The sequence below is a fragment of the Ips typographus genome, linkage group LG3, assembly GCF_016097725.1.
Source record: "Ips typographus isolate SLU linkage group LG3, UJ_Ityp_2.0, whole genome shotgun sequence".
NCBI classification, from domain to species: Eukaryota; Metazoa; Arthropoda; class Insecta; order Coleoptera; family Curculionidae; genus Ips; species Ips typographus.
The window spans coordinates 8,452,138-8,479,714 of NC_138424.1; the positions used below are offsets into that span (position 1 = coordinate 8,452,138).

Below are 27,577 nucleotides of genomic sequence, written 5' to 3' on the forward strand. Positions count from 1 at the left end.
GAACGAGAGATTAATTATCGCTAGTTGTGTTGTTGTGTCGACCACTGCAAGGATGGACGACAGTGGACACCGGGTGCCTCTGGGCATTTTGTGCCTAACTGTGTTATTAGTGATAGGACATGTACAAAGTGAGGGTAGGTATTCATTTTATTTTAGTTTTTCCAAAAAAAAAATACTAAGAAACTATAATAATTTCAAATATACTTTAATGTATAAAGTGCAACTTTAGAATAACCAAAAGCAGTCCAGAAAAATTGGACACACATTTGTAGTAATACGGTGTCAATTCTGAAGATTTTTCAAAATATTTTAAGAATTCATTCTTGTAGCTCCTAACTTTTAACTTTTTCAGGAAATTTTTTATACTGTTAATTATTGCATGCATAGTGGTTTAGTTGAAATTTGAAATACGTGATTTTTATTTATTTGAAACCAAATCACATCCGAAATACACTTTCCAACCAGTAAAACTAGGTTGTCCAGTTATTTCAAAATAAACTCTAAGAAGGAGTAAGTAAATGAAATTAGATACAAAAATTTTATCTTACCATTCTTTCACCGTTTGTTACTATAACGTACTGAACAGTTTAAATTATAATAATTTGATAATGATCATTAGAATGATGGTGGTTTCATTTTGTGCATGAAAAAAAGACCGATTATCACCTCATTGTACAGCATTTTACACAATTTAAGTCAAAAATGATGGTAATAACTATCAACAAATATTTTAATACCAGGAATTAAAAACAGGCTATTATAACTTTGTAACATTGTGACCCCAACTTACCCTTCTTCAGGCTAAAATAAGAAAAAAGTCAGTGCAACAAAACAGATGATTCTTATAACATTGCTTGATTTTCCTCCTGAAAAGAATTTCATGCTGAAGGCTAAGTTGTAAACGAAACGTAGCCATTAAAAAGTTTGTAATTAAGTTTCCAGCAAGAAATCAGAAAGCTGAGATCTTGAGACCAATGAGATCAACAGCCCTCGATTTGCTGGGATGTAAAGGTATCTTTTTTGCACTGGAATGATCATCACCGTAGAACTTACTTTCCACTGCACTCATTAAAATAGTACAAATCTAAAGATTTACTGAAAACATATTCTCCAAAATTGTCTTCGTCTATACAGGGTGAGTTAGTTTCTCAGGTCAAGCAGTACTACCTGCCTTGACAGCTTATCTTATCATAAATAAGTCAGCCAGAAACAAATTTGAAGCTGTGGATAGACAAAATTTAAAACTTAAACATTCTGTGTTTAAAAGAAAACATTTGCTGACATTTATTTGTATGGCATATTTTTTTTGAAATAAGCTTGCTCTTCGCAGAAATCGTACTCACCCGGTATATTCAATATATTTAAAGTTTTTATAATTTTGTATTACATGATACGGAAACTTTCAGAAACAGCTTAATACAGTCCTGCAGCCTTGCAATCTAATTTTACATTTTCCTGTTAGTTATTACAAAAAGCACCTTTTTCAGAAAATCTCAGCTTTGTTACAGTACTCAAGAAATTCTTCTTAACTGCGCACTAAAATGAACAAAACAGTCAAATTTTTGGTAATTTTCCATTGAATGTATCTCAGAAACGCCTCAGCTGAAACTAATAAACAACAAAGGCTTTGAAAAGCCCTTAAAACGGTAGGTTTTGTCATGGCTATACAGAGTGTAGAAAAATGTTGAAACAAATTGTTGAGACAACTCAAAACATGTAAACAAAATAAAAAGAGCGTTTGAATTATACAGAGTGGCCTAAAAAATAGACACAACGGAAAAGCAAGTTTCTTGAACAATATTAATTATAAATTTCATACACATATTGAGTCCAGTAAAAGCGTTTCCAGCCACCTAGAAGTTGTCTTTTGTTCCAGCTATTATACCAAATTATAATCAGACAAACAACAGTAAATTTGATATTTTTTATATATTTATATCTTAATTTTGTTCAGGACCGATTACTTGCATATTTTATTGCTTATGATCCTACGTTCTATGTAAATTTTGTATTAGATACCGTAGGTATGTCTAGTCTTAAAGAAAAGATTATTTAAAAAATATTTAGTTTTATTAATGCATATTATTTTATTAATAATTTTAAATGAGGGTGCTGAATTTGAGCCATAGTGAGACAGCATGTGGTAATTAGTACAAAAATTACTTACAATTAAATTTAAAATTTAATAAACAAAAATATGCACAGTTTTAATAAAAAATGATATTTTTCCAATAAACCTTTTACATACAAAATTTGACAATCCATGTATACAAAATTTTCATTGATTCCATTTTTTTGTATCTACCACATTGTACTTAATATTTTAGGTTAGGTTAAGTTGATTTTTACATTAATGGTTATGTTATGGTAAAATGAAAATTCTGTATATCGTCTTAATGTTTTCGAAAAGTGACATCTAATCTTTTCAGCTCTTGTTCAATTTTGATTTCTTTTCTCTTCTGATGTTATCTAATTTCGTCTTTTTAACGCAATTAAACACCAAAATAATTAGAAATTTGTTTCATTGTTTAGAATTTTTGTTGCAGAAAAGTAAATAACTGAGTCTGTTAATAAAAACACTTACTGTGAGCTGTAAAAACTTAATATGGTAAAATACAATTTTTTGTTGAAATTTGCTTTAAAACTTCACTATAAACTTGGTCTGCTACTACAATCTCTCTTTTCTCAGTTTCTGATATAAATTTGCAATCAAAATTTTTCATAATGACCGTAGACGATGATTAAACAAAATTAAACATGCAGCAATTAAATTATCAATAATATACGAAAATAAAAACGTGTATATCTTCGGACAGCAAAGCAAACAAGCAGGTCGTGACCCTTGATTGAAGAAAAAAGAAACTTTGCAATTATTTTTAGACAAATGTATAATACTAAAAGGTTAAAAAAACGATTAAACCGATAGCAACACATAATATCAGAACAATAAAATTAACCATAACAAGCAATAAAACACTATAAAAGCCTTGATTAATTAATTGGTTTGTGAACTGAAGAATGATTAACAAAACTTATCAGGATGGGTCATTATGTGCTGTCCGGTTGTTTATTGAATTTAAACAGAAAATTTCCATACACGTTTAAATAAGACCTTTTTCGTTTAAGTGTAATTAAATGCTGGTTTAATCACTATAAGCGGGTAAACAAAACAGGTTCAATCTGTCTTTGTTTGACAGAAGGATATTTTCGTAGATTTGCTTCTCACTCACACGAAGAGATTGCTCAATTTTTGTTGTTATCATCGCCAGGTCAAAACACGGACAATTAAAGCAGATAATCCTATCAGACAAACAACCACTCATTACAAAATTTATTCTTGGAATTATATCAGAAATTCAGATTTTTCGAATTTTTTCTCAACATCCCTGAACTTGATTGCACAAAGAAAGGTCATTCGATTACGTTGTCTAGAGTAACTTGGATGATCGAAATTTCTCATTCATACAGCGTATACAAAGGAAAACGTGCTTTGTTCACCCTTCTCACTCTCATCAGAGTTACAACAATAAACGATTCTATAAACTGAAGCGTTATTATCCACTTAGAATAATTGAAATAATGACCATTTCCCAACCGATCTTAATAGGGTAAAGCGGTGTAAGTGTAAAAGGTGTATATGTATCATTTTTGCCTTTTACACGCACACAAGTGCTTCTGCACCTATTTTAATTAAAACCTAATTAAATACGTATAATCCTGTACTATGTGTAGCTTAAGCGTAAACACTATTTTAGAACTTTTAACAATTTGTGTTAAAACAACATTCTTCCAATATGGAGATGATTATTACCAACAAAATTCTGGAATGGCAATGGGTTCTCCATTGTCTCCAATATTAAGTAATATTTTTATGGAACATTTCGAAGAAAATAACATTAATAATTTTAATTATAAACCAACAATCTGGTGGAGATATATTGATGATGTTTTCACAATATATCCATTCGGTAATGATCATCTCCAACAATTTCTAACTCACATAAACTCAATAGAACCCACAATCAAATTTACAACAGAAACTGAACAAAATAACGAACTTCCATTCTTAGACATTCTAATCAAAAAAGACATAAACAAATTTGAAACAAAAGTATACAGTGCGTTTTTTTTAACGCGCAACATAGGATTTCACGTGTTAAATTTTTAAGCCCATGTTAGACCATGTTATTTTGGAACTACAAGTATAAAACTTGACGGGTGTCTGTTTCGTACCCTGAAGCTTAAGTAAGTTTACCAATTCGGCCTAAAAAGTGTTAAAAAGCTTGCAAAAAATCATCTTTTTTCGAAAAGGTTTTATCGTTTCATACTCCCTGTATGCATTGTTGTTCTTTGTTGTTTTTGATACTGGCACGGCAGGTAGCAGGTAAAATTTGGCGTAGAAAGTAAAACAGGGTGATCATTAACTTTATATCAAGAAAGTTAAGAACAAAAGAAGTATTTTTATAAGTGAATTGTTCAAAGTGACCTCCGTTTGAAGCCAAACAGTATTCCAAACAATCATAAAATGCCCTTTTGACGTTCAAAAGATGTCGGGTCGTGATGCAGGCAAAATATGTCACTTTACCTGCTACCTGCCCTGCCAGTATAAAAACAACAATGCATACAGGGTGTATGGAACGATAAAATCTTTTCGAAAAAAAATGATTTTTTTCCAGTTTTTAATCACTTTTTAGACCAAATTGGTAGACTTACTTAAGCTGCAGGGTACTAAAGACACACCCGTCAAGTTATAGACTTGCAGTTCCAAAATAAAATGGTCTAACATGGGCTTAAAAATTTAACACGTAAAATCCTATGTTGCGCGTTAAAAAAAACGCACTGTACAGAAAACCAACCCACACAAATAGATATTTAAACTACACATCCAATCATCCAATAATGGTAAAAAAAGGTATTGTAAAAAGTTTATTTGATAGAGCCAAAATTATTTGCAATAATGAACAATTTAATAAAGAAAAATTATTCATTAAAAATGTTCTAAAAGAAAATGACTATCCTGAAACATTTATTAATAAATGTTTTAGGGATTTAGAACATCCAAAACAATCTGGAAATCAAAATCAAATTTTACCTTTTACTAACCTTTTTATACCTTACATTCCAGGTATTTCTGACAAAATCAAACGAATAGCTAAAAAATATAACATCAGAACAATATTTAGAACTCAAAACACATTAAGATCACACTTAACTAAAACAAAACCTCACAATGAAAATGAATCTACAAGAAACGTGATATATAAAATTCCTTGCGAATGCAATCAATTTTATATTGGTGAAACCTCCAGACCATTAAAAAAACGTATTAAAGAACACCAAAATTATTTAAGAACTGGAGACTTTCACAAATCTAATATATGCCAACACGCGTTTGATAATGATCATAGAGTCAAATGGAATGAAAGTAGTATATCATAGACAAAGAAACTTTTTCAAAAAGACGTAAAATAAAAGAAAGTGCATATATACTAGATTAAACCATGACTCCTGTGTTGCTACATCCTCTATTAATATTGACCAAACTTGGTTAAATATTCTAGAGGAGGAGATAACACTTGGTCATATCAAACAAAACTGAAATTTCTTGTAATTTTGTTTTCATTATAAAACCCACCTTTCACTACAACAATAGATAACCTTTCCTATTGGAATGACAAAAGTCAAAATTTATGTCAATTTTTATTGACAAAACCCTTCTCAGAGTTCCAAATTGAACATTATCAGGTTTAATATTTATTAAGTTGTTGTTTTCTGTGTTCTGCCGTTGTGTTCTTTCGTTTTTAGATTCTCTGAAGACGGTGGTAGATTTTCCACCGAAACGTCATCGTTTTTAGGTAACAAGACCGAGCCTAAGTCAGTGGTCTTGTGTTGAGACGACTAGGTTAATGTTATTTTCAACTTAGTTGAAAATAGTGCGAAATTCCATTTTCCCAACAAACCTTTTTTGTGTGAGACAGAAGACCCAATAAACAAAGAAAAAAAAATGTGTACATAATAAATAGTTTCTGAGATATTGCAACTTCCAATGTAAAATGTCAATTTTACATTCCCCAAACATTCGAAACCAAGAATGAATACTTGAAATACAATCAATCAATCATTCATAGAAAATATTTGACAAACCTTTATAAAACCCACGACATTGTATATGTATATTTTTTAAAGTATTTTTGTTAGTGCTATCTTAACAAAAGAAAACTTTTTCAGATCTTTGTTTTTTTTTTAGAAAGACAAATATCGTCGCACTAAGTAGTAACAATTATTAATCTCAAAAACTGACACTAAACAGGTCAGCTTTAGGGGGATATTACCGGATATAAACACAAACATCCTTAATGAGATCGTCCTTGATTATTTTTTGCATGCTCTAATAACGACACTCTATTATAGAGCGACAGACATTTAATCTAAATTTGTTGTATTTCTAGGTGTTTGCCGGACGGGTTGTAAAGGAGGAGGTAATACCCTTAGGTGTAATTTAAAAGGGCTAAACTAATTAGAATTTAATTACAGCCGTGCAAACTTTCAAGTACGCTGTAGGAACTACGTACAAGTACAAATACGACGGAAAAATCGATATTTCCCTATCATCAGCTGAAGGACAAACGACCAGTACTGATCTGAAGGCTGACGTTTTGCTGACTCAGCTGCCCGACTGCAACCAGCTTCTGAGGCTTCAAAACGTCCAGATTTCTGGATCAAGCGGAAAGGTAACGTAACCATCATTGTTCGTTTCAAGCTAAATATCCAAATTTTACAGAAATTCGCGTCCATCCCAGACATCGAAAAGCCAATTCGCATTAACACCCAGGATGGAGTCATCGCAGACAGCATCTGTGTGGTGGATGGAGACAACCAAAATTCCATCAACGTTAAGAGAGCTATCGCTTCCTTGTTCCAAGCTTCCTCCAAAAGCGGTTACGAAACTGACGTGTTCGGTACTTGTCCCACTGAGTTGACCTCCCACAAAGAGGGCAATATATTGGTGATCAGAAAGTCTAAGAGTCTAAACAAATGCTCCTACAGGTCTGTTCCTACTAAATACGCTAGGAGTATTAAGGCAACTTATACTATTACAGAGAACACATCCAACAAGACTTCTTGTCCACCGCTTTGAACCTGAACAGCGAAATCAAATCCAGTCCATTGTTGAGTGCAGATTACAGTGCCAATTTGAGGGTGAAGAACGGAATTTTAGAACAAGCTACAGTCTCTGAAGATTACCTGTATGTACCATTTTCGGTTGGAAAGAACGGAGCCAAAGCTCAAATCGCTGGAAAACTACATCTTACTGGTACTTCTAAAGATTCTCCACAAGCTCCAGTAACTAAACCCAGGTGAGCTAATTTTGATTGGTTTTTAGAACAGAAAGAGAAGAGAGAACGTTTCTAGAACTACATACATAGATTTTTCCTGCTAAATTTAAAATTTTTTTTAGGTCCATCATCTTCGAGAACCCACACCCAGTGGTAGCTCCCACCAGTAACACTCAAGTAATCATAGCAGCTGTGAAAGAAGTGGCCAAAACCATCGACGTAGTTGTTGGCGAGACCACTGCCAAGGAATTCATCAACCTTTTAAAAATCGTTAAAGTCAGTAAAAAGAATGACCTTTTGACTGCTTACAACCAAGTCAAAAGTGGAGTTGGTAAGTGTTAATTCAAGTTTTTCTAGACATTTTTATATGAAATACGTATTAAAGGAGTCGGTGACAAAGATGCGGCTAGACGATTATACGTAGACGCCCTCCTCAGAGCAGGTAATGGTGAAACCATCGAAGCTTTACTGGAACTCTTGGACAAAAAACAACTGGACGAAATCGACCGGAAACTGGTTCTTCTAGGACTCAACGTGGTTAGACATGCTACTGAAGGTTCCTTGAAAGCCGTAACCGTAAGTGTAGTAATACTTTGATTAAACCCCGGTTAAGCGAAAGTTATGCAGCGTCTCTTGGACTCTCCTCAACTGCCTCGTGAAGCCTACTTGGGCATTGGAAATTTGGCGGGACGTTTCTGTCAACAACACAGCTGCGAAAACATTGCCGAGATCAAAGCTTTGGCCGCTAAACTCTTGACTAAAATAGGCGCCAAACTGATCAACAAAGAACAAGAAAATGATGCTGTGTACGCTTTGAAAGCTCTGGCTAACATCAGACACTTGGAAGACAGCGTGGTCGCTAAAATCATTGCTTTAGCTCAGAACAAGAACCTTCCCAGCAGGTAAAAGTGTAATATTTTAAAGGCCAAACAAATTATCTAATAGCGTGGTATTTTAGGGTACGAGTTGCAGCTCTAGATAGTTTCCTGGCAGATGCATGCAAAGACAAGCTCAGAAACAGCGCATTACAGGTTCTCCAAGACATCCAACAAGATTCTGAAGTGAGGATCAGGGCTTATTTGGTAGTAGCCCAATGTCCAAACGCCAAAATTGGTAATTAACCCAAATTAATTTCAAAAATTAGTAACTAACTGTTCACCATCACCTAGGTAACTCAATTAAGACTCTCCTGACCAAAGAACCCAGCATCCAAGTTGGAGGTTTCATCGCTTCACACATTCGTGCCCTTCAAGCTTCTGCCAACCCCGACAAAGCCCTCGCTAAGCAATTCCTTGGATTTAGCGTCAGGAAAAGTTTCCCAATAGACCCTAGGAAATACTCCTTCAACGGAGAATTCTCCTACGCTGTAGATACCTTAGGACTAGCTGCATCCACGGAAGCCAACGTAATTTACTCTCAAAACTCTTGGCTACCTCGGTCAACCAACTTGAACCTTACCGCTGAGGTGTTTGGTCACACCTTCAATTTCCTGGAAATCGAAACCAGACAGGAAAACCTGGACAAACTGGTCGAACACTACTTTGGACCCCAAGGTTTATTCAGGAAAACTGTACTGCCCGTCTTTGTTAAAGAAGGAAAGTCCGGTGTTCACAAATTGTCTGAATACGTGGAACAGAAACTGAAAAGTACTCTGAAACGAGTCAGGAGGGATGTGAGCAAATCTGAACTCGAACACATCGCCAAACAAGTACAAATCAAAACCAACGAATTGAACAAAGATTTGGATGTGGACGTCAGTCTGAAAGCTTTTGGATCGGAAATCTTCTTCCTGAATATTAACCAAGAGTCCAGAATTAAACCCGAAGCTATCATCGATGAATTGATTGGCCAGTTGAACAAAGGATTAGACAAATTACAACGGTTTGACGTAAGTAGCGGAAGTTTAAATAGGAGATTTTAGAGACTAGCTTAACCCGAAATTGAAGTGTGTTGTTAGTACGGACAGTCATTTCTCGAAAATCTCACTTCGTTAACACTTGCATCTTTAAAGTGATCTAAACACTGACAAATTCATTTCTAGGAAACACTTCGTAGCAACTTGCACTTCTTAAACGCTGAAGTAGACTATCCCACCTCTCTTGGATTCCCTCTGCGTCTAGCTGTGGAAGGTTCTGCCAATATCCAAGTCAAAGCAGAAGCTAACATTGACCTGCGTCAAATCATCAACAACCCCGAAAAAGGCGAAATCAAAGCTAAACTCATCCCCAGCGTTAACGTTGAAGTAAGCGGACGACTTACCCTGGATGCCTTGGTAGTGGAAAACGGACTGAAACTGGTATCCACCTTGTACTCTTCCACTGGAGGAGACTTGCGTGCCACCTGGGACAAAGCCTCAGGATTTGATGTTAAATTTGGTTTACCTGTCCAAGAACAAAAACTGATCTCAGCCAATCACGAAATCGTTTTCGTAACCAGAGAACAAGGCGGACGCCAAGTAGACCAGCCCTTAAAATTCACCCAAGTTAAGGACTTTTCAATTTGCTTGGACCAACTGAGTCCTTTCATCGGCCTGACTTTCTGCGCCGAGGTAAACGGACCCAATCTAGAAGGTTCCCAAATTCCAGTCTTGCCTTTCCCATTGGCTGGAGACGCTAAAGTTGCTGTTACTATTGAAAATGACGATGTATCCGAGTTCCACATCAGACACGCCTACAATCAAGCTCACGGAGATTTCGTTGTGGAAACTATCGGCAAAAATGGACAAAAAAAGGTCGTTTTGGACATTCAAGGTGAATACTCGCCGGAACGGTACATTAAAGCTGTGTTTACATCACCTACAAAGACTGCTCTAGCAGAGGCCAGAATTGTATCTACCAACGTTGAAAAGACTTTACTGATTAAGGTAAGTTAACAACGTCACATCATTGAGGTCATATACAGGGTGGTCCAGTTTTAAATGTCAATAATTCACCATTCGATAGCCCATCAAAAAATAAGTTAACATACATTATGTCATTTTTCTGAAAAAGGCTTCCTAAGGAAAATACAGTTCTTCAAATTTCAGTTTAAACAATGGTTTTTTTTGTCATAACTGTCAGACCGTTGAATCAAATTTGGAACAAGCACTCATGAAATTAATACTCATTATGAATGACGTTTGCCAAAATTCTCCAGAAGCGTAGATACAGGAAGATGGTTTTCATGTTTTTGTCACATTTTCTGCGTCTTTGGATATTTTTCAAAAATTACAGTTTCTTTTAAATTTATTGTTCACGATGAAAAAGAAATTATCTCTTATAAAATTCTAATTTAAAACTTCGTTTACGAGATACTTCAGTTATTACGTTCAAAGACCCAAAACGAACCCAACCCAACTTAAAAATTGTCTTGGAAAGGAAAAATTGACCAAAGAAGCCTAAAAAATGTTATTGTAGCCAGTTTTCATAGTTTCCAAATAAACTGAAATTCTTTAGTTGTAAAAACTGATTTAGAAAAGATAAAAATTGATTTCAGAAGATTAAAAATTGTGTTTCTAACCAGTTTTCACACACATCCAGAGACTTGAATATTCAAAATTAACTTGTTTACATAAAAAACCACTTTTTCTAGAATTTTTTATTACAAATTCATACATTTAAACCTTAAAAATTGACTTGAACACCAAAAAGTGACATCAGAAACGTAAAATTAGCATTTGAAGTTAGTTTTCGTAATTTGAAGACAAATTTCAATATTTTAGTCTTGAAAATAGTCTTAGATACAGGACATTGACATTAGATACATAAAAATTGTGTTGATAACTAACTTTTCGTACTTCTTACTTTGCTTTACATTTTTTTAGAATTCTGGACTATTTTTAGTGCTTCAAAACTGCTTTCAGCTTGGAAAATCGTAAGTTATTGACATAGCAAACTTAAAAAAACAATTTTTACATTCTCCATAGACTTAAAATATCATTCTAAGTTTTTTTACTATTAAATCGACTTCTAGACACAGTGCTAAAAACTCAAGTATTTCTTAAAAATCTAGACTGTTTTTAATGCTTTAAGATGCTTCAAGACTATCTTTTTTGACGTATCAGGCCTAAAAGCCAGTTTGTACTCTATCCATAGTCTTGAAAATATCATTTCAAGCTTAGCTTCTTTACTATTAAATTTCTACACTCATAGGTGCAATAAATTGTAGTATCTGTAAGAAATTCAGACTGTTTTTAGTGCTTTTTAAGACTGAAAAATCGAGTTTAAGACTATTTCCAAAAATCAAGTTTCTTCAGTAATCAAAGTAAAAAAATTTGGTACCAAATGCTACGATATTTACTACTAAATTTACTTCTAGTCTTGTTTCAGAAAATTGAGTTGTACACTAATTAAAGTCCTGAAAATAGACTTTTGGACTCTCTTTAGTCCTAGTAAAGTTAGTTTTAACCTTAGAAATCAACTTTTAGATTATTTTTAGTAGCAAAAAATGAGTTTCATGTACAATACAATCTTTGTCTTGATTTCCGAACTGTTTTTAGTTTTTACCAGGAAGGCAGTCTGAGAAAACGAATTATGAGACTATTTCTAGTAGTTCACAGCAAATTTTTAGACTATTCAGTACAAATTTGGACTCTCACAAGTCTTGAATGTTCAGTTTTACACTATAAAACGATTTTTTAAATTGAAATTTGGTGGGTTGTATCTTAGGAAACGTTTTTCAGAAAAATTACATAATGCAAGTCAACTTATTTTTTGATTGGCTATCGAATGGTGAATTATTGACACTTAAAACTGGGCCACCAAGTATAAAGATGGTTTTATAAGTAACACAACAATCATTCATATAAAAACTCATTGTGTAAACCTATTTCAGCTAGGAATAGACAATGCCCAATACGTAGGCAAACTCGGCGTATCCATATCCGGAACACCAGAACGAGCAATCTACAAACCAATCTTGGAATACCAAACCCCTGCAGGACAACAACCTTTACCTGTGACAACCCAAGGTCAGATCATTGTAGAAAGAAATGGCGACAACACAAAATATATCTTGGAAAATTTGAAAATTTCCGACTCACAAAGGCAACTCACTCTGTCCGGAAATTTGGGTAGAGACTCTGGCGTTTACTTCACCGATTTGAAAGTGTCCAATGGAGCCAACAACGTAGGTCTGGAAAGTCGTCTGCAACTCGCCAGTGACTTGATTAAATTCAGCGTGAAAGTAGAAAACACCTTCAACAAGAATGCTAACTTTAACCTGAAAGGAGAACTTAAAAAACAACCTCCCACGCACTACGAAGTCGCTGTTCAGTTGATTCACGGACCCGATTTGAACTCCAAAAAAGCCATTCTGACATTGAAATCTAGTTATGTAAACAAATTCAAGAGTGCCAGCGACTTTAAGCTGGAAACCAAGAACAGCATCAGCTATCCTTTGCTAGGTATCAATGGTAAATTAGAATTGGAACAGACACCTAAATCCCTGGATTACAAAATCAACGCAGAATATGGAGAATTGAAGCTTGGGTCTGAGTTGGATGCGGAAATCAACAAGAAAACAATAGGAGACTACGACATTGAGTTTGAAGTGTGGGGTTTGGACAACAAACTTGAAATCAAAGCCAAGAGACAAGTGCTCCCTAACGATGAAAGCAAAATCTCCAAAACCATCGAACTAAACGGCAAAAAGTTTGAACTGGAAGGAAAAGTGAAACATACCGTCAAGCCAAACAACGTGGATGTAGGTACTGAAGTGACTGTGCACGTCCCCTCCCAAGCAGCCCCTATTAAAGTAAGCTTAGGACTGAAACTGACACAAGAGGAAATCGACGCCCACAGTAAAATTTTATCAGGAAGTGACCCTCTGGTTGACGCCTTTATTAAAGCCAACAAAAAAGGAAACGCAAACGGAAGCATCAAAATCAAAGTCAAAAATTCCCTAGCCGTAAACGGACAAGTGCATGCCAGCAATGGAGTTGGAAATGGTGACGTTCTCATTGACTTCCAAGGAGGCAAACGTCAAATCAAAGGAGACACCACATTCACTATCCAACCAGGACAGACTTACGACGTCACCCTCAACATCTACCCATCATACCACAAAGACAAAAACTTGAAAATCCACGTGGAAACAAAGAACAAAGTCTCACAAACCAGCTTAGAATCAAGGAATAAAGTGGACATAGTGGGACATCCTCTGGAAGTAAACGTAAAAGCTACCCGTACTGGAGATCAAAGCACTGGAAAAGTTGACGGAGAATTAGAAATAACCTTACCTGGTGACAAATACTTCCAGGCTAGAGGAAGCTGCGACCACAAACGCGAAAATGACTTACTAACAGCACAAACTCACGGAACTGTAGAATACCGGGAGAACAAAAACTCACCTGGGCACAAAGTGGGGGCGAAAGTTTCAGTGAAAAACTCCAACTTGAAGGAAGGCTTATTAAACGCTGACGTAAATCTGTCTGCTGAAAACGGCAATGGTAAAAACATCAACGCTGATATTGCAGTCAAAACAGCCAAACAAGGAGACCAAAATCAAGTAAACGTAGTAAATAAATTCTACGGAAGTATACTGAAACAACCCTACGAAGTATCATTAAACGCAAATTGCCGCAAAGGACACTCAGGACAAGTTGAATTACGAACCAGCTACGGCCCAGCCAACACTCTCACCATTAGAACCAATTACGAAAACGCTGACGAAACCAAAAAAGGTTCATTGAGTGTAGTTGCAGCCACTGAATCTGAACACCTCAAAACTCTAAACGTAGACCTGTCAGCATCAGCATTAAACATCAAACCTGAATCTCCAATACAATTGGAAGGACAAGCTAATGTGCAAGCTACAAACGCTCAAGGACCTCTGGTTGACCTGAAGTCTAAAGGAAGTTTGAAAGTCAGCCCCGCATCTGGAGAAGTTAAAGGAGACTTGACCTTAAACAAAATTGATCCAATCAGCATTGATGCTACCTACAACATCAAGGAAAACAAACAAGGTCTTTCTGGTGCGGCCAGTGTTAGTTACGGCAAAGGACAAACTGTTAAGGGCGATATTGCTTTGGATAAAACCACTGACCACCACTACAAACTGGAAGCTGGTCTACAGACTCCAATTGAAGGATACAAGAACAACAAATTGAAGGTGGACACTAAGAGATCTAACGACAACAAGGAAGTTTCTTCCACAATCGATTTGAACTTGGATGGAAAGCCTTGGAAGATTATCACTCTACTAGAGTTGAGTGACTTGGAGCCTGTAATTGATGTCAAACTCACTGGACCTGATGGAAAATTGAAACAGTTCCGTGCTAAAGGAGGCAAAATCAGTGACAGACACCTAAGTGGTAAGTAATGATCGCCTTAATTTACCAAATTTTGACTAGTTTTCTACGCTATAGTGCAAGAGGGGATCTTTTAGAAGTAAAGAAAACTTTTGCACACGGTAGTCAATTTTTTTTCTAACTTTACAATTTTACGTAGGTGAATTAAAGGTTGTGGATGAAGAAAGATCCTTCATATTCGACGGTTCCGTAACAGTAAACGCGGAACGCATCGAAAACCTGCAAATCAAGGGACAACTCAACTCACCCAAACTGAACATCAACAAAATTGTCTTTGACGCTCACGCTAAAGGGGACACGAACGACCACAAAATTCAAATAAACGTAAAATCGGCTGGGCAAAACTATATTTCCGGCACTTGGTCCTATGCCGCCAAAAACGAAAACGGTAAATACATTATCGATGGAAGTGGAAGCCTGAAAGTGAAAGAAGAATCCAAAACTGGACACTTTAAGTATATTTTCGATAAGCTGGAACAAGCTAAAGATCAGGAACAAGGAATCCAAGTATCCCTTGATGCCACTTTGGGCAATAAGGCTGTAGACGCTGAAGTCAAGATCACAAATAAGCAATTCAGGGTGCAAAACTCTTATTGCGAGCAGAAGAAAGAGTGTGCCTATGTGGAGATTGACAACAAAGTGAACACTAATGGTATGTTATTTGTGTTATACAGGGTGGTCCAGTTTTAAATGTCAATAATTCACCAATCCATAGCCATTTAAAAAATAAGTTGACATTCATTATGTCATTTTCCTGAAAAGTGCTTCCTAAGGAAAATACAGCCCTTCAAATTTCTGTTTAAAAAATCGTTTTTTTTTGTCATAACTGTCAGACCGTTGGAGCAATATTGATCAAATTTGGAACAAGCACTTTATTACGGTCAAAGACCCAAAACTAACCCAACCCAACTTAAAAATTCACTGTCACAGTCTTGGAAACGGAAAATTCACTTAAGAAGTTTAAAAAATATTATTGTAGCCAGTTTTCATAGTTTCCAGACAAACTAAAAAAGACTTTAGTTTTGAAAATTGAATTAGAAAAGATAAAAATTGCAGTAGCTTAAAAATTGTGTTTGTAACCAGTTTTCATGCAAATCGAAAGACTTTAATACTGAAAATTGACTTGTAGACATAAAAACTACTTTTTCAAGAATTTGTTACTACAAATGCATACATTTAAACCTTAAAAATTGACTTGAATCCCAAAATGTGACTGAACTAATGAAAAGTGACATCAGAAGCTTAAAATTTGCATTTGAAGTAAGTTTTCATAATTTGAAGACAAACTTCAATATTTTAGTCTTGAAAATAGTCTTAGATGCAGGACATTAACATTAGATTCATGAAAATTGTCTTGAAAACGAACTTATCGTGCTTTTTACTTTGCTTTTAATTTTCTTCGAATTCTGGACTATTTTTAGTGCTTCAAAACTGCTTTCAGCTTGGAAAATCGAGTTTCAAGACTATCTTCACCAAGTTATTGACATAGCAAACTTAAAAAAACAATTTTTACATTCTTCATAGACTTAAAATAGCATTCCAAGCTTTGTCACTATTAAATCGACTTCTAGACACCTCAGTGCTAAAAATTCGGGTATTTCTTAATAAACTAGACTGTTTTTAGTGTTTTAAGGCAGTTTTCACTGCCTCAAATCGAGTTTCAAGACTATCTTTACAAAGTTTTTGACTTATCAGGCCTAAAAGCCAGTGTGTCCACTGACCATAGTCTTGAAAATGTTATTTCAAACTTCTTCACTATTAAATTGACTTCTACACTCATAGGTGCAATAAATTGTAGCACCTCTAAGAAATTCAGACTGTTTTTAGTGTTAAGACTGAAAAATCGGGTTTAAGACTATTTCCAAAAGTCCAGTTTCTTCAGTAATAAAAGTAAAAAATGTTGGTACCAAATGCTACAATAATGGTCTTCAGAACTAATTTTTAGAAATAAAGTAGTCCGAAAATTTATTTTACTTCTTGACTTGTTGAAAGTTGAAGAACATTGAGTTGTACACCAATTAAAGTCTTGAAAATATACTTTTGGACTCTCTTTAGTCCTAGTAAGGTCCGTTCTAGCTTTAAAAGTCAACTTTTATACTATTTTTGGTAGTAAAAAATGAGTTTCATGCACAATACAATTTTTGTCTTGACTTCCAGACTTTTTTTAGTTCTTGAATGCCAGTTTCAGACACTCAACCAGGATGGCAGTCTGAGAAAGCGAATCATAAGACCATTCCTAGTAGTAAAAAGCAAGTTTTTAGACTATTGAGTACAAATTTGGACTTTCACAAGTCTTGGATGTTCAGTTTTAACCTATAAAACGATTTTTTAAATTGAAATTTGGAGGACTGTATCTTCCTTAGGAAATGTTTTTCAGAAAAATGACATAATGCAAGTCAGCTTATTTTTTGATTAGCTATCAAATGGTCAATTATTGACACTTAAAACTTAAAAACATTATTAAACCACACTCAAATTACACACACACTTTCTACATTCATAATCCATACTCAGTTCTTTGCACAAATTACTTTGGTTATAAAAATGTAAAATCACCTCTAAGAACCTGACTTTCTATTAATAAACAATGGTCTGAATAACAGCAAAAAATCATGATTTCAGACGCTGAAACATTCAACCAAGTCCTGGAAATCAACTTGGATCTCCGCAAATTGGGATTGTCTCACGAATTTGGCCTTAAAGCTGTGACCAACCGTAAAGGTTGGGTAGTGGACCACACTGTAGACGCCCACTTCCAGAATCAGGAGAACAGCAAGTACCAATACACTTTTTACGTTCACCCTACTGAAGCCGGATCCAGACTGACCACCCCCAAGCGTATCGTAGCTTTGGAAGGAAAAATCGTACCGCTGAAGAACTTTAGGTAAGTGTTGATTTAACTACACTTTAACAAAAAAACTAATATTGAAACTTTTTAAGAGAGGGCGGTAAATCTAACGGTGAATTAGCTTTCTACTTGGATAAGAAGAACCATCCTAGCAAGAAGACTGCCATCGTTTGGGTTGTGGATGTAGACGTCAAAGGCAAAGTTAGCGCCGAAACCAAATTCACTCATCCAGGATTACGTAAACCTCTATCAGCCTCCATCAGGGCAACCAGAGATGGTACCCCCTTCAACGGAAAACTCGATATTGTTGCCGAATTAGACGCTTTTGCCCAGGACAACCAGAAACTGGTGGTGAGTTTCAACAAACAAGTTACCTTGGATCTGGAAGCCAAAACTAGAGGAACTTCATTGACCAACTTTGCCGCTAAAAGCACTGGACTAGGAATTGACATTCAGGGAACTGAAACTATTTCAGGTGACAGAACCAAAAAGGTAATACACAATCTGTGAGAATGATATAAATTACTAATAAATGTAAATTTAAGGAATTCAACTACGAATCAAAACTCAGCATTACGGCTGGAAGGGTTAAATACGACAATGTTTTATCATCCAAGTGGTCTCCTACTGAAATCTCTGGAATAATCAAGGTTTTGAACAGAATCATCCTGAAGGGCATCCACAAGATTCAAATCAGCGAGAACGACCAGGTTATTGAGTCTGAAGTATCATCATACGACAACAATGCCGTGGCTAGTAGACTGGAAATCAAGAACTACAACACTTTAACATACAGCGCATGGATTAAAAGTACGATCTTATTCCTTCCAAGACTAATTCTTAATTACACTGTGTTTTATAGACGACCCTAACAGGAAAGTCCTACTCAACGCCGGATTCATTCCTGGACAAGTAGCAGACATTCGTGCTGACCGAATAGTCGGAGGAAACAAAATCAACCTATTTTATGGAACAGTGAAATTGGATGAAGCCAACTTCCTAAAATCCGACCACAAAGTCGACTCTAAGGCCATTCAAGACCTCCTCCAAAGCCTTAAAGAACGATCTATCGTCTATCTCAATGGATTAGAAGCTGTTGGTAAAGAATGGGCCGAAGAAGCCAAACGAGATGTCCAAAACATTGGCGAGGTGAGTTTAATTTACACAGTCACAAGAATTTTTGGAATAAATTATTATTAATAGGTGGCTAAGAAAGCAGTTCCCAATCTACAACCATTGAAACAGTACTACACCACAGAACTGACGGAAATCAAGGAAGAAATATTAAACGACAAGAGCATCAAAGCCTTCGGAGAAGCCGTACGACAAACTATTGGAGCTACATTGGCTGCAGTCACCCAACTGTTTGAAAAAGTCGGCCAACTACTCGAAGAAACTTCCGTGATTTTAGAAAACTCCTTCAAGAGTGTTGTCGACTCCATCGAAAAAGAATTAATCCCCCATGTTAAAGAATTAGGCGCAAAACTGCTGCAAGCCTCTAAGGAAATCCTAGAAATAGCCTTAAACATTGCTTTAGGAGTTGTAGCCAAGGTTACTCAAGTACTCGAGAGGTACCAACCGGAATTGCAAGAATTGGCCACCAGTTTCGGTGAGCTTTTCCAAGACGTGGGTAAAGTTTTGCACAAAGTGTACGAAAACTCGTACGAGAACATCAAAGGATATGTACAAAGGATTGTCAGTGAAATCAAGGCCTCACCAACACTGGATCGTTTGAAGACTGAATACGATCAGGTTGTTAAACTTTAAGCTGCTGTAAATTCATTATTTAAAATGTTTGGTTTTTAGTTCATCAAGCAGAATCTCCCAACTGTGGACGCCATAATAAACCCCATCAGAGAAATTCTAAATACCATCAACGACGCCATCCCACCAGACTTTGTGGTCAAGAACGACATCAACGCTCTATTAGAAAACATTGTAAACTACGTTGAAAAGGTCTGATTACGCCATATAAGCCAACATAACAAAAAAAAAACTAATCAAATGTTACTCACACAGAAACTCAAGAACAAGCAAGTGGACGACCTCGCAGCACTAGAAGAAATCGGCAGGTCTATTGCAGTCATTGTGAAGAAACTGGTCAGCATTATCGGCACTGATAATCTCAAGATTCCTGGAAGTTCCCGAGTTGATTCTAACAGTTTGATTCCGTTAGGCTACTTAAAGAACTTGCCTCGTTTAGTTGCCGTTAAATTCTCCCCGTTGAACTATGTTCTGGATAGGGATGTCACCACTGAACTTGGAAAACTTTTGCTCACTTTGATCAACACTCCTAGGAATTTGATACCACCATTCCCATGTAAGTCACATGGTTTATTCTTGGAATTCGTTTTAAAAAATGGGATGGATGTTTCAGTGTTTGGTTTGATCGTCCAAGGACAACACATCTTTACCTTTGACGGTAAACAGTTGACCTTCCCAGGCAAATGCAACTACCTCTTAGCTAGAGACGCTCTGAATGGAAACTTTACGTTGGCCGGATCTTACAAAGACGGTCTCTTAGCTTCCATCACCCTTGCTGACAAACACGATTCTGTCACTTTATTGGCAGGTGGAAAAGTTAAGGCTAACCAAGGTAGGTTTTTGCAAAACGTAGACAGGCAAAAATACCTATTTTGTTATTTGTAGACGTAGTAGAATTGCCATACCGCAAACCCAACTTGGCAGCGTTTAGGGACTACGAAACCATAACTTTATTATCAACCGCCGGAGTTTTAGTGGAATGTACCCCAGATTTGATTGGATGCGTCGTTAGGGTATCCGGATTCTACCACGGACAAGTTCGCGGTCTTTTAGGAAACGGCAACCATGAACTCTTTGACGACCTAACCATCCCCAACGGTAAAATTGTGACAGCCGAATCTCAATTCGCCAACTCATACAAACTGACACCTTCATGCCCTGATGTCACTCTTCCTAAACACGATGAGGTATTATCTTAACCCTCTTTATCAGTACCTCGTTTAATAACATACTAATTTAGACCCACGACAACCCCATTTGCAACAAACTCTTCAGCTGGGAATCTTCATTGAGACTGTGCTACCCCTTCGTCCCAGTAGACAATTTCAAGGCTGCTTGCGCTCATGGTCTCGCTGCTAACGTAAAAGGAACTGAAGAAGCCATCGCCAAAGCCTACGTAGCAGCCTGTCAAGAACGGAAAATTCCAATTCATGTTCCAGAATCTTTAGGTAGGTGCTGGTGTTGATTTGGTAGCTCCAGGTCCTAAAAAAAAGATTTGTTACAGTCAAATGTAACAACGGCGACAAACCCTACACTGTGGGAGACCAATTCAGTGTTAAATTGCCTTCCAAGGCTGCTGACGTTGTTATTGTAGTTGAAAGTCGACCAAAGAACCAACAACTCTACGACAAACTGGTAAAATCTTTGATTCCTGAATTGACCACTGAATTGCACAACAAAGGAGTTAGGTGAGTAACTGAATCAAAAATACTTTAATATAGATTTAAACATGTAACACAAAATGTAATATTTTAGGGATATCGAATACCACTTGTTAACTTGGGGAGGAGACAACCAATGGCCAAGCCACGTGACAGTTAACGGAAAATTAACCTTCAAGAATAAACCCCCAGCGCTGAAATTCAACCAAGACCCAGAAGACGAATTCAACACCAAAGAGATTACAAACGAAAAGGTTAGTTCGACCACGTTTGACATATCCCAACGTAATTTTTGATTGTTTTTCAGATAAAAGTTGCAGCTGATGAGCTGAAACACATCATCCATGATCTTAAACTCGCAGGTGGTTTTACATTAAAAACGACCACTTACGACACAGCTTTGAACTACCCCTTCAGAGTGAACGCCCTGAAATCTATCATTGTTGTCAATGGTGAACCTTGCGAAGCTGGCAGATTGATTCTGGTAAGTTGACTCACATGCCCAAATAGGCATCATGTGGTCACAAGTAAATACAGTTGCAGAAGGCTTTCGGTCAACTGTTCAAGAACACCCAAATTTCCTTGACTTTGTTCACACCTTTCGAAGGACAGTTACTCAAAGACTCGAAGAAGACTAAGGACATCGTAGGATTCAATAATCAAAACGTATTCACCTTGTCTCAGGGCAAGAAAAACCCCAAGGGAAGCGCTGATCTCTACAAAGATCTCAGCTACGATGACTACTGCGTTGACTTTACCAACAGAGTAAGTTTCCACTAAAGAACATGAGTCTTACATCTAAAAAACTGAACTTCCAGAACCGTGGTAACACTTTTGTTAACGAAAACTTCCTGGCATCCAGTGAACCGGACCAGAAACAGTTTGTCAAAATAGCTGTTGCCAACATTGCGGAACAGCTAGTGAACATTGAACAAGGTTTAGACTGTCAATGTACACTAATAAATCCCTGGCAAGGTCGAAATGTGTGCAAAGAAGCATTCAGTAAAGAACGATCTTCGGTAAGTTGTTTATAGTTTGTTTGGGTAGTGAAAGCTTTACCGAATTTGTTTTTTGCAGAAAAAAGTTTAAAACGTGATCACGCATATCGCCAAAGAATCATCTAAGCCGTAATCATGTTTAAATTTAAGATTAGCCTATAAGTTTCACATTTTTTACATCAAAAACGGTATTGTAATTTTGTAAATTATTAACAAGTAAGTAAATAAGTACAAGGCTCAAGTTGTAGTAGCTAACCGTTATAAAGAATAAAATAATAATTAATACTCCTGATTTCCCTGAGTTTTATTATACTTCCTTCTTTTTTATGTCTATAAAAAATGTACCCTACAAAGGATTGACAAAAATTTCTAAAATGTATAAAGAAAAATTAAAACAAAGCATACATCAGCTATCCTACGTCAAAATATAACTGTATAATTTGTTACTTATATGAACTATAGCCTGATAAAGATTTATTAATAAAATACATCAACACCTTAAAATGTAACTACAAATTTTTGAATTATATTGACTCTTTACGAGAGATTGAAAAATATGTTTTAATTTTTAGACAAAACATGGGCGTACCAGCCTTGTACACAAAAACGTTAGTAAAAATTTAAAATAGAGATGTAAAATAGACCTTTGACAGCGATTAATACTTCGAAAAATTAATTGAAAAACTCTTATTAAAGATTTGATGTGTATAACGAGTTGTAGAGCAATATATTTAAAATTATGATTAGAAATTTTGTTAGTTTAAATTATCAAATTTTTAGTATTTTTTTCTGAATCGCCAAAATCTAATGTCAAAAATGACATTTTTTCAAATATATTTAAGTTATCAAGGTTGTTGGTTACTTTTTGTTTGTCAAACGTAATAGTGTTGTTTGCCATGAATACTAAAACAATTGAATTATTTGACTAATATTGGCATTTAGTGTCAACTGGCCTTTACAGTGTTACTGTAAATATGACACTGTCACTTCATCTGCTAAATTCCGAACCAAAATCAAATGTAAACAAACGGAGAAATGACAGCTGGAATGCCCGAAACTGTTTTCAAAACTGATCACCAGAGGAAGAATCTCTTATCTTGAAACGCCAATTGCAAGTTTAAAGTTGAATAATCAAAGTCACGTGACGTGTATTTTACAATTTCAGCTTTTACAACTGTCTAAATTTGATTTAGCAAATTTTCAACTATTTTTTATCGTCACGTGACTGTTTTGACAGTTGTCTACTGGCCTTTACAGTGTTGCAAGCTCAGAATTGCATTATCAATCTCACGTGACGTGTATTTGACAATTTCAGCTTTTACAACTGTCTAAATTTAATTTACCAATTTTTCAAAGTGACAAGTGACTGTTTTTGACAGATATCAACTCTCCTCTATAGTATTGCAAGTTCTCCTCTATAGTATTGCAAGTTTAAAGTTGCATAATCAAAGTCACGTGACGTGTATTTTACAATTTCAGCTTTTACAACTGTCTAAATTTGATTTAGCAAGTTTTCACAGTTCCAACTATTGTTTATCGTCACATGACTGTTTTGACAGTTGTCTAGTGACCTTTATAGTGTTACAAGCTCAGAATTGCATTATCAATATCACGTGACGTGTATTTGACAATTTCAGCTTTTACAAGTGTCCAAATTTAATTTACCAAATTTTCCACGTTTAAACTACATTTTCAAAAACACATGACTGATTTTGACAGGTGTTAACTAGCCTTTACACTGTTGCAAACTAATAGTTGCATTATCAGTCTCACGTGACTTGTATCTTACAATTTCAGCTTTTACAACTGTCTAAATTTGATTTAGCAAACTTTTACAGTTCAAAGTAATTTTTTATGGTCACGTGACTGTTTTGACAGTTGTCTACTAGCTTTTAGAGTGCTGCAAGCTCAGAAATTGGATTATCAAAGTCACGTGACATGTTTCTTACAATTTCAACCTTTGCAACTGTCTAAATTTAATTTAGTATTATTCGAAACGTGTGTCATTTTAATTTTCTGACAAAATCAAAGTAAATAGGAACAATTGTATAATAAGAATTGTCAATGTGACATGTTTGACGTCATCCCGTTATACTTTGATTTTCCGCATATAAATGTTTATGAATTTTAAAAATATTTATGCATGAGTGCTCAATTTCGGGATGGCTCAATTATGGATTGGTGTTAATCAATAACTGAGTGATATACTCTATTTTTGACAAATGAAAATGTTACGTTGTATGACGTAGCTTGACAGTTGCAAGGAATCATCAAGCTTTTAATGAAAGTCAACGGTCAAAAGACGTCTCATCCGGTCCAATATTTTATCGGTACTAGAGGGCGCTTTCCAAATTTCAGCCATTTTAAAAACTCCCAAGAACTTCTTTCTTCATTAACCCATTTTAAATTGGGTCTATAGCTATTTTGAAAAATAACAACAGTTGAATGAATTGTCATAGTTGCCTATCATTTCTAAATCAAGAGAGTCAAAAAAATATACAGTATGTATGTCCCAAATCGGTTATCAATGATCATACCATCATTATAGAAAACGAAATTTAGTGTATCATATACAGGGTTTTTCAATGAAAAGTAGCCACCCTGAATATCTTCCAAAATAATTTCTCTGTTAAAAAATGCTAAGACACGTCAACAAAGATTGCAAGGGGGACATCTTTTTACGTAGGATTTGAATTTCTGCCATCAGCTCCTTTGCCATAGCCACCCCCACTAAGTTTTCAAATGGCATCATACCCTGTGTGGCACATCGTTGGAAAGGGTATTTCATAAGGAATTAATTGCACTATTTTATTTGTACATTTGCTTTGAATTGAGACCAAAAAAAATAAAAAATACGTTTTGTGTTTATTTTTTGTTAACTGCAGAAATAATAGCAAATAGCGGTTATCATTTAATTAATGGCTCAAAATAACCTCCGTTAACTTCCATACAATAATACAAGCGATCTTGGAAGAGTTCGCGAACATTTGTGAGGACTTGCGGTGTCAGTTGTCGGCATTCATGTATTATTCTCTGCCTAAGGTCTGCAATATTGGCCGGCTGTGTTGCATAGACTTTAGATTTTAAATGCCCCCATAGAAAAAAGTCCAACGGAGTGAGGTCGGGTGATCTCGCAGGCCATTTTATGGGACCACGTCTACCAATCCATCTTCCAGGAAATCGATTGTTCAGATATTCTCGAACGGGAAGTGAATAGTGTGGAGGTGCACCGTCTTGTTGGAAAATTAGTTGATTTTCAAATAAATTTTCATCATTTTCTAGTAGCTCTGTTATGGTCGGATCAACAGTGGTGTCAAGAAGCTCAAGATAAGTAGCGCCATTCAAATTACCGTCAATAAAAAACGGTCCGACGATGTGGTCTCCTAAAATACCTGCCCAAACATTAAGTTTTTCTGGATATTGGGTATGGGTCTGACCAATACCTACAGTTATGCCTGTTCACTTCTCCATTCAAAAAAAACATACACTCATCACTGAAGCAAATATTGTACAACAAGTTCACGTTGTTTGTCAGATTAGTAGACATAATTTCACAAAATTGTAGTCTTCTATCATAGTCATCTTCGTTTAATTCCTGAACCAATTTTACCTTGTATGGATGAAAATTGTGTTTTTTTTTTAATTCTCCATACACTGCTTGTCGAAACACCCGATGCATGGAAAATTTGATTTAAAGACTGATTATTATCCATAGCAACGTGTCCCAAAACCGCAACTTCCATTGGTTCATTAATAATTTGTCTTTCAGGTTGATGTTTTTTGTTTGTCACTGAACCAGTTTCCATGAATTTTTGCATCAACTTTAAGACATACTGATGACCAATTAATTTATCTGGATGGATTGCATTGACACAGTCGTTATGTTTGAAATAAAAACGTACAATTTCTATTCTTTCGGCAGTTGTGTAAACCATATTGACAATGTTCCTTCAAAACAAACTTACAAGTTGACCGACTGAGGCAAAAACATGGAATGGAAAACAGGTATTCGGTAGTGTTATCAGCAGGTTGACCAAAATAACAAAAAAATGTTTTTATTTTTTTTGGTCTCAATTCAAAGCAAATGTACAAATAAAATAGTGCAATTAATTCCTTATGAAATACCCTTTCCAACGATGTGCCACACAGGATATGGTGCCATTTGAAAACTTAGTGGGGGTGGTATGGCGGCAAAGGGGCTGATGGCAGAAATTCAAATCCTACGTAAAAAGATGTCCCCCTTGCAATCTTTGTTGACGTGTCTTAGCATTTTTTAACAGAGAAATTATTTTGGAAGACATTCTGGGTGGCTACTTTTCATTGAAAAACCCTGTATATGGTTCATTTGTTTTAAAGTTACATGAAGCAAGCAGAGCAAATCTTTATCTAAATGGGTTGTTGCAAGGCTGCTTTTTATACTCAAACTTGATTAATTTCTTGTAAATAACTGTCAAATTATGTCACATTGGCTCCGGTTTCTCTTTGACTTTTGACTAAAATCCGGCCACCCTTTCAATTATATCCCACATTGATGAAGCAATTTGATAACAAAAAGTTTATTAACAAAAGAATCTTGACATAACCGAGCAAAAGTGAGTGAGTTAACGTGACACAATTTGACAGATAGGAATAAGAAGTCAATCCAGTTAGACCAAAAGTCGATGATGTGACCAACTGTTGGATCACACAAGCCCTCTGACACAATAATTGTTTTTTAAAGTGACTTTGAATTGGTTAAGAAGCAATAAGCAAATGTATAAATGGCAAGAAGTACATTTCTAAACATCTAAAAATAAAACAAAATCTTTAATTCGTAAAAAACTACCTCAATAAACCCTGAAATCAAAACAAAAAGTAGAAACAAATCAATCAAAGATGGTAAATCTGCAAAGACAACAGTTTTCTTCGAAAGCCAAAGACAGTGAAACGACCTTACAAAGTAAATAAACTGACGAGATGAAACCAAAAAAAAAAAAAAACAATAGTTTATGTTCAAGTGCAGCTGCTCTTATTGCACTACATAGCTGCTCATAGAAAAAGGGCATTAAAGTGAAACTCGAGCTGTGCTGGAGCCTTGACTAAAAGCCGATCCTTCTGAAAACCATAAAGTTTTTTCCCATTTCAACAAATCTTAGAACACAATGTGGTACGTACAATGTAAAAAATAAAATAATGTAAAATTTTACTCAAGCCTCAAAAAAACAGAAAGCAATTAGCACGTGTTGGCAAATGTCACGTTTCAGCCACCTTTGCCAGATTCTTTTGTCACTCCATTGTCTCCCGCTTGGAATAATCTAAAAACAGTCGCGCGCCGGTCGACCAAAAAAAAACAATGGACCATCGCCCCATCTGTCTTGTCGAAATAATATACAGATAATTCATATAATATACAAATAACAAATGAAACGAGCTGGTTAAAATAAAGTCCCGACTATTTTTGTGACGTTTTTTTACGTGCCCGAACACGTGTTGTATAAGGTCTTCTTGATGGGTGCGTAAAGCGGGGGGTTTGCGTTCTATAAATAAGCCCCGGCATGCATTCAATAGTTTTTTACCATCGTACTATCTAAATTAATAATACAATTAAAAAAGCTAACATACACAAACGATATTTCAACTTTAATTGCCAGGGTTGAATAGTTTTTGTTTAGGCTTGGCTGACCAATCACGGTCATGCTAGT

General features: G+C 35.6%; 1 protein-coding gene across 1 annotated transcript; it reads left to right on the forward strand.

Moving 5' to 3' along the window:
• apolpp (retinoid- and fatty-acid binding glycoprotein apolipophorin) lies at positions 1–22,188 on the forward strand. The gene is made up of 29 exons (XM_081975212.1): positions 1–134; positions 6,450–6,479; positions 6,535–6,731; positions 6,782–7,047; positions 7,101–7,358; positions 7,460–7,668; positions 7,723–7,913; positions 7,965–8,239; positions 8,296–8,450; positions 8,507–9,225; positions 9,379–10,200; positions 12,150–14,628; positions 14,765–15,277; positions 17,248–17,509; positions 17,566–17,965; positions 18,019–18,283; positions 18,336–18,622; positions 18,677–19,225; positions 19,280–19,429; positions 19,493–19,793; positions 19,851–20,069; positions 20,123–20,424; positions 20,478–20,685; positions 20,742–20,925; positions 20,993–21,152; positions 21,206–21,382; positions 21,436–21,663; positions 21,717–21,917; positions 21,976–22,188. Exons 1-29 carry the CDS (start codon positions 53–55, stop codon positions 21,985–21,987), a joined length of 10,101 nt encoding a protein of 3,366 aa, XP_081831338.1. The 5' UTR covers positions 1–52; the 3' UTR covers positions 21,988–22,188.
• The last annotated feature ends 5,389 nt before the right edge of the window (positions 22,189–27,577 follow it).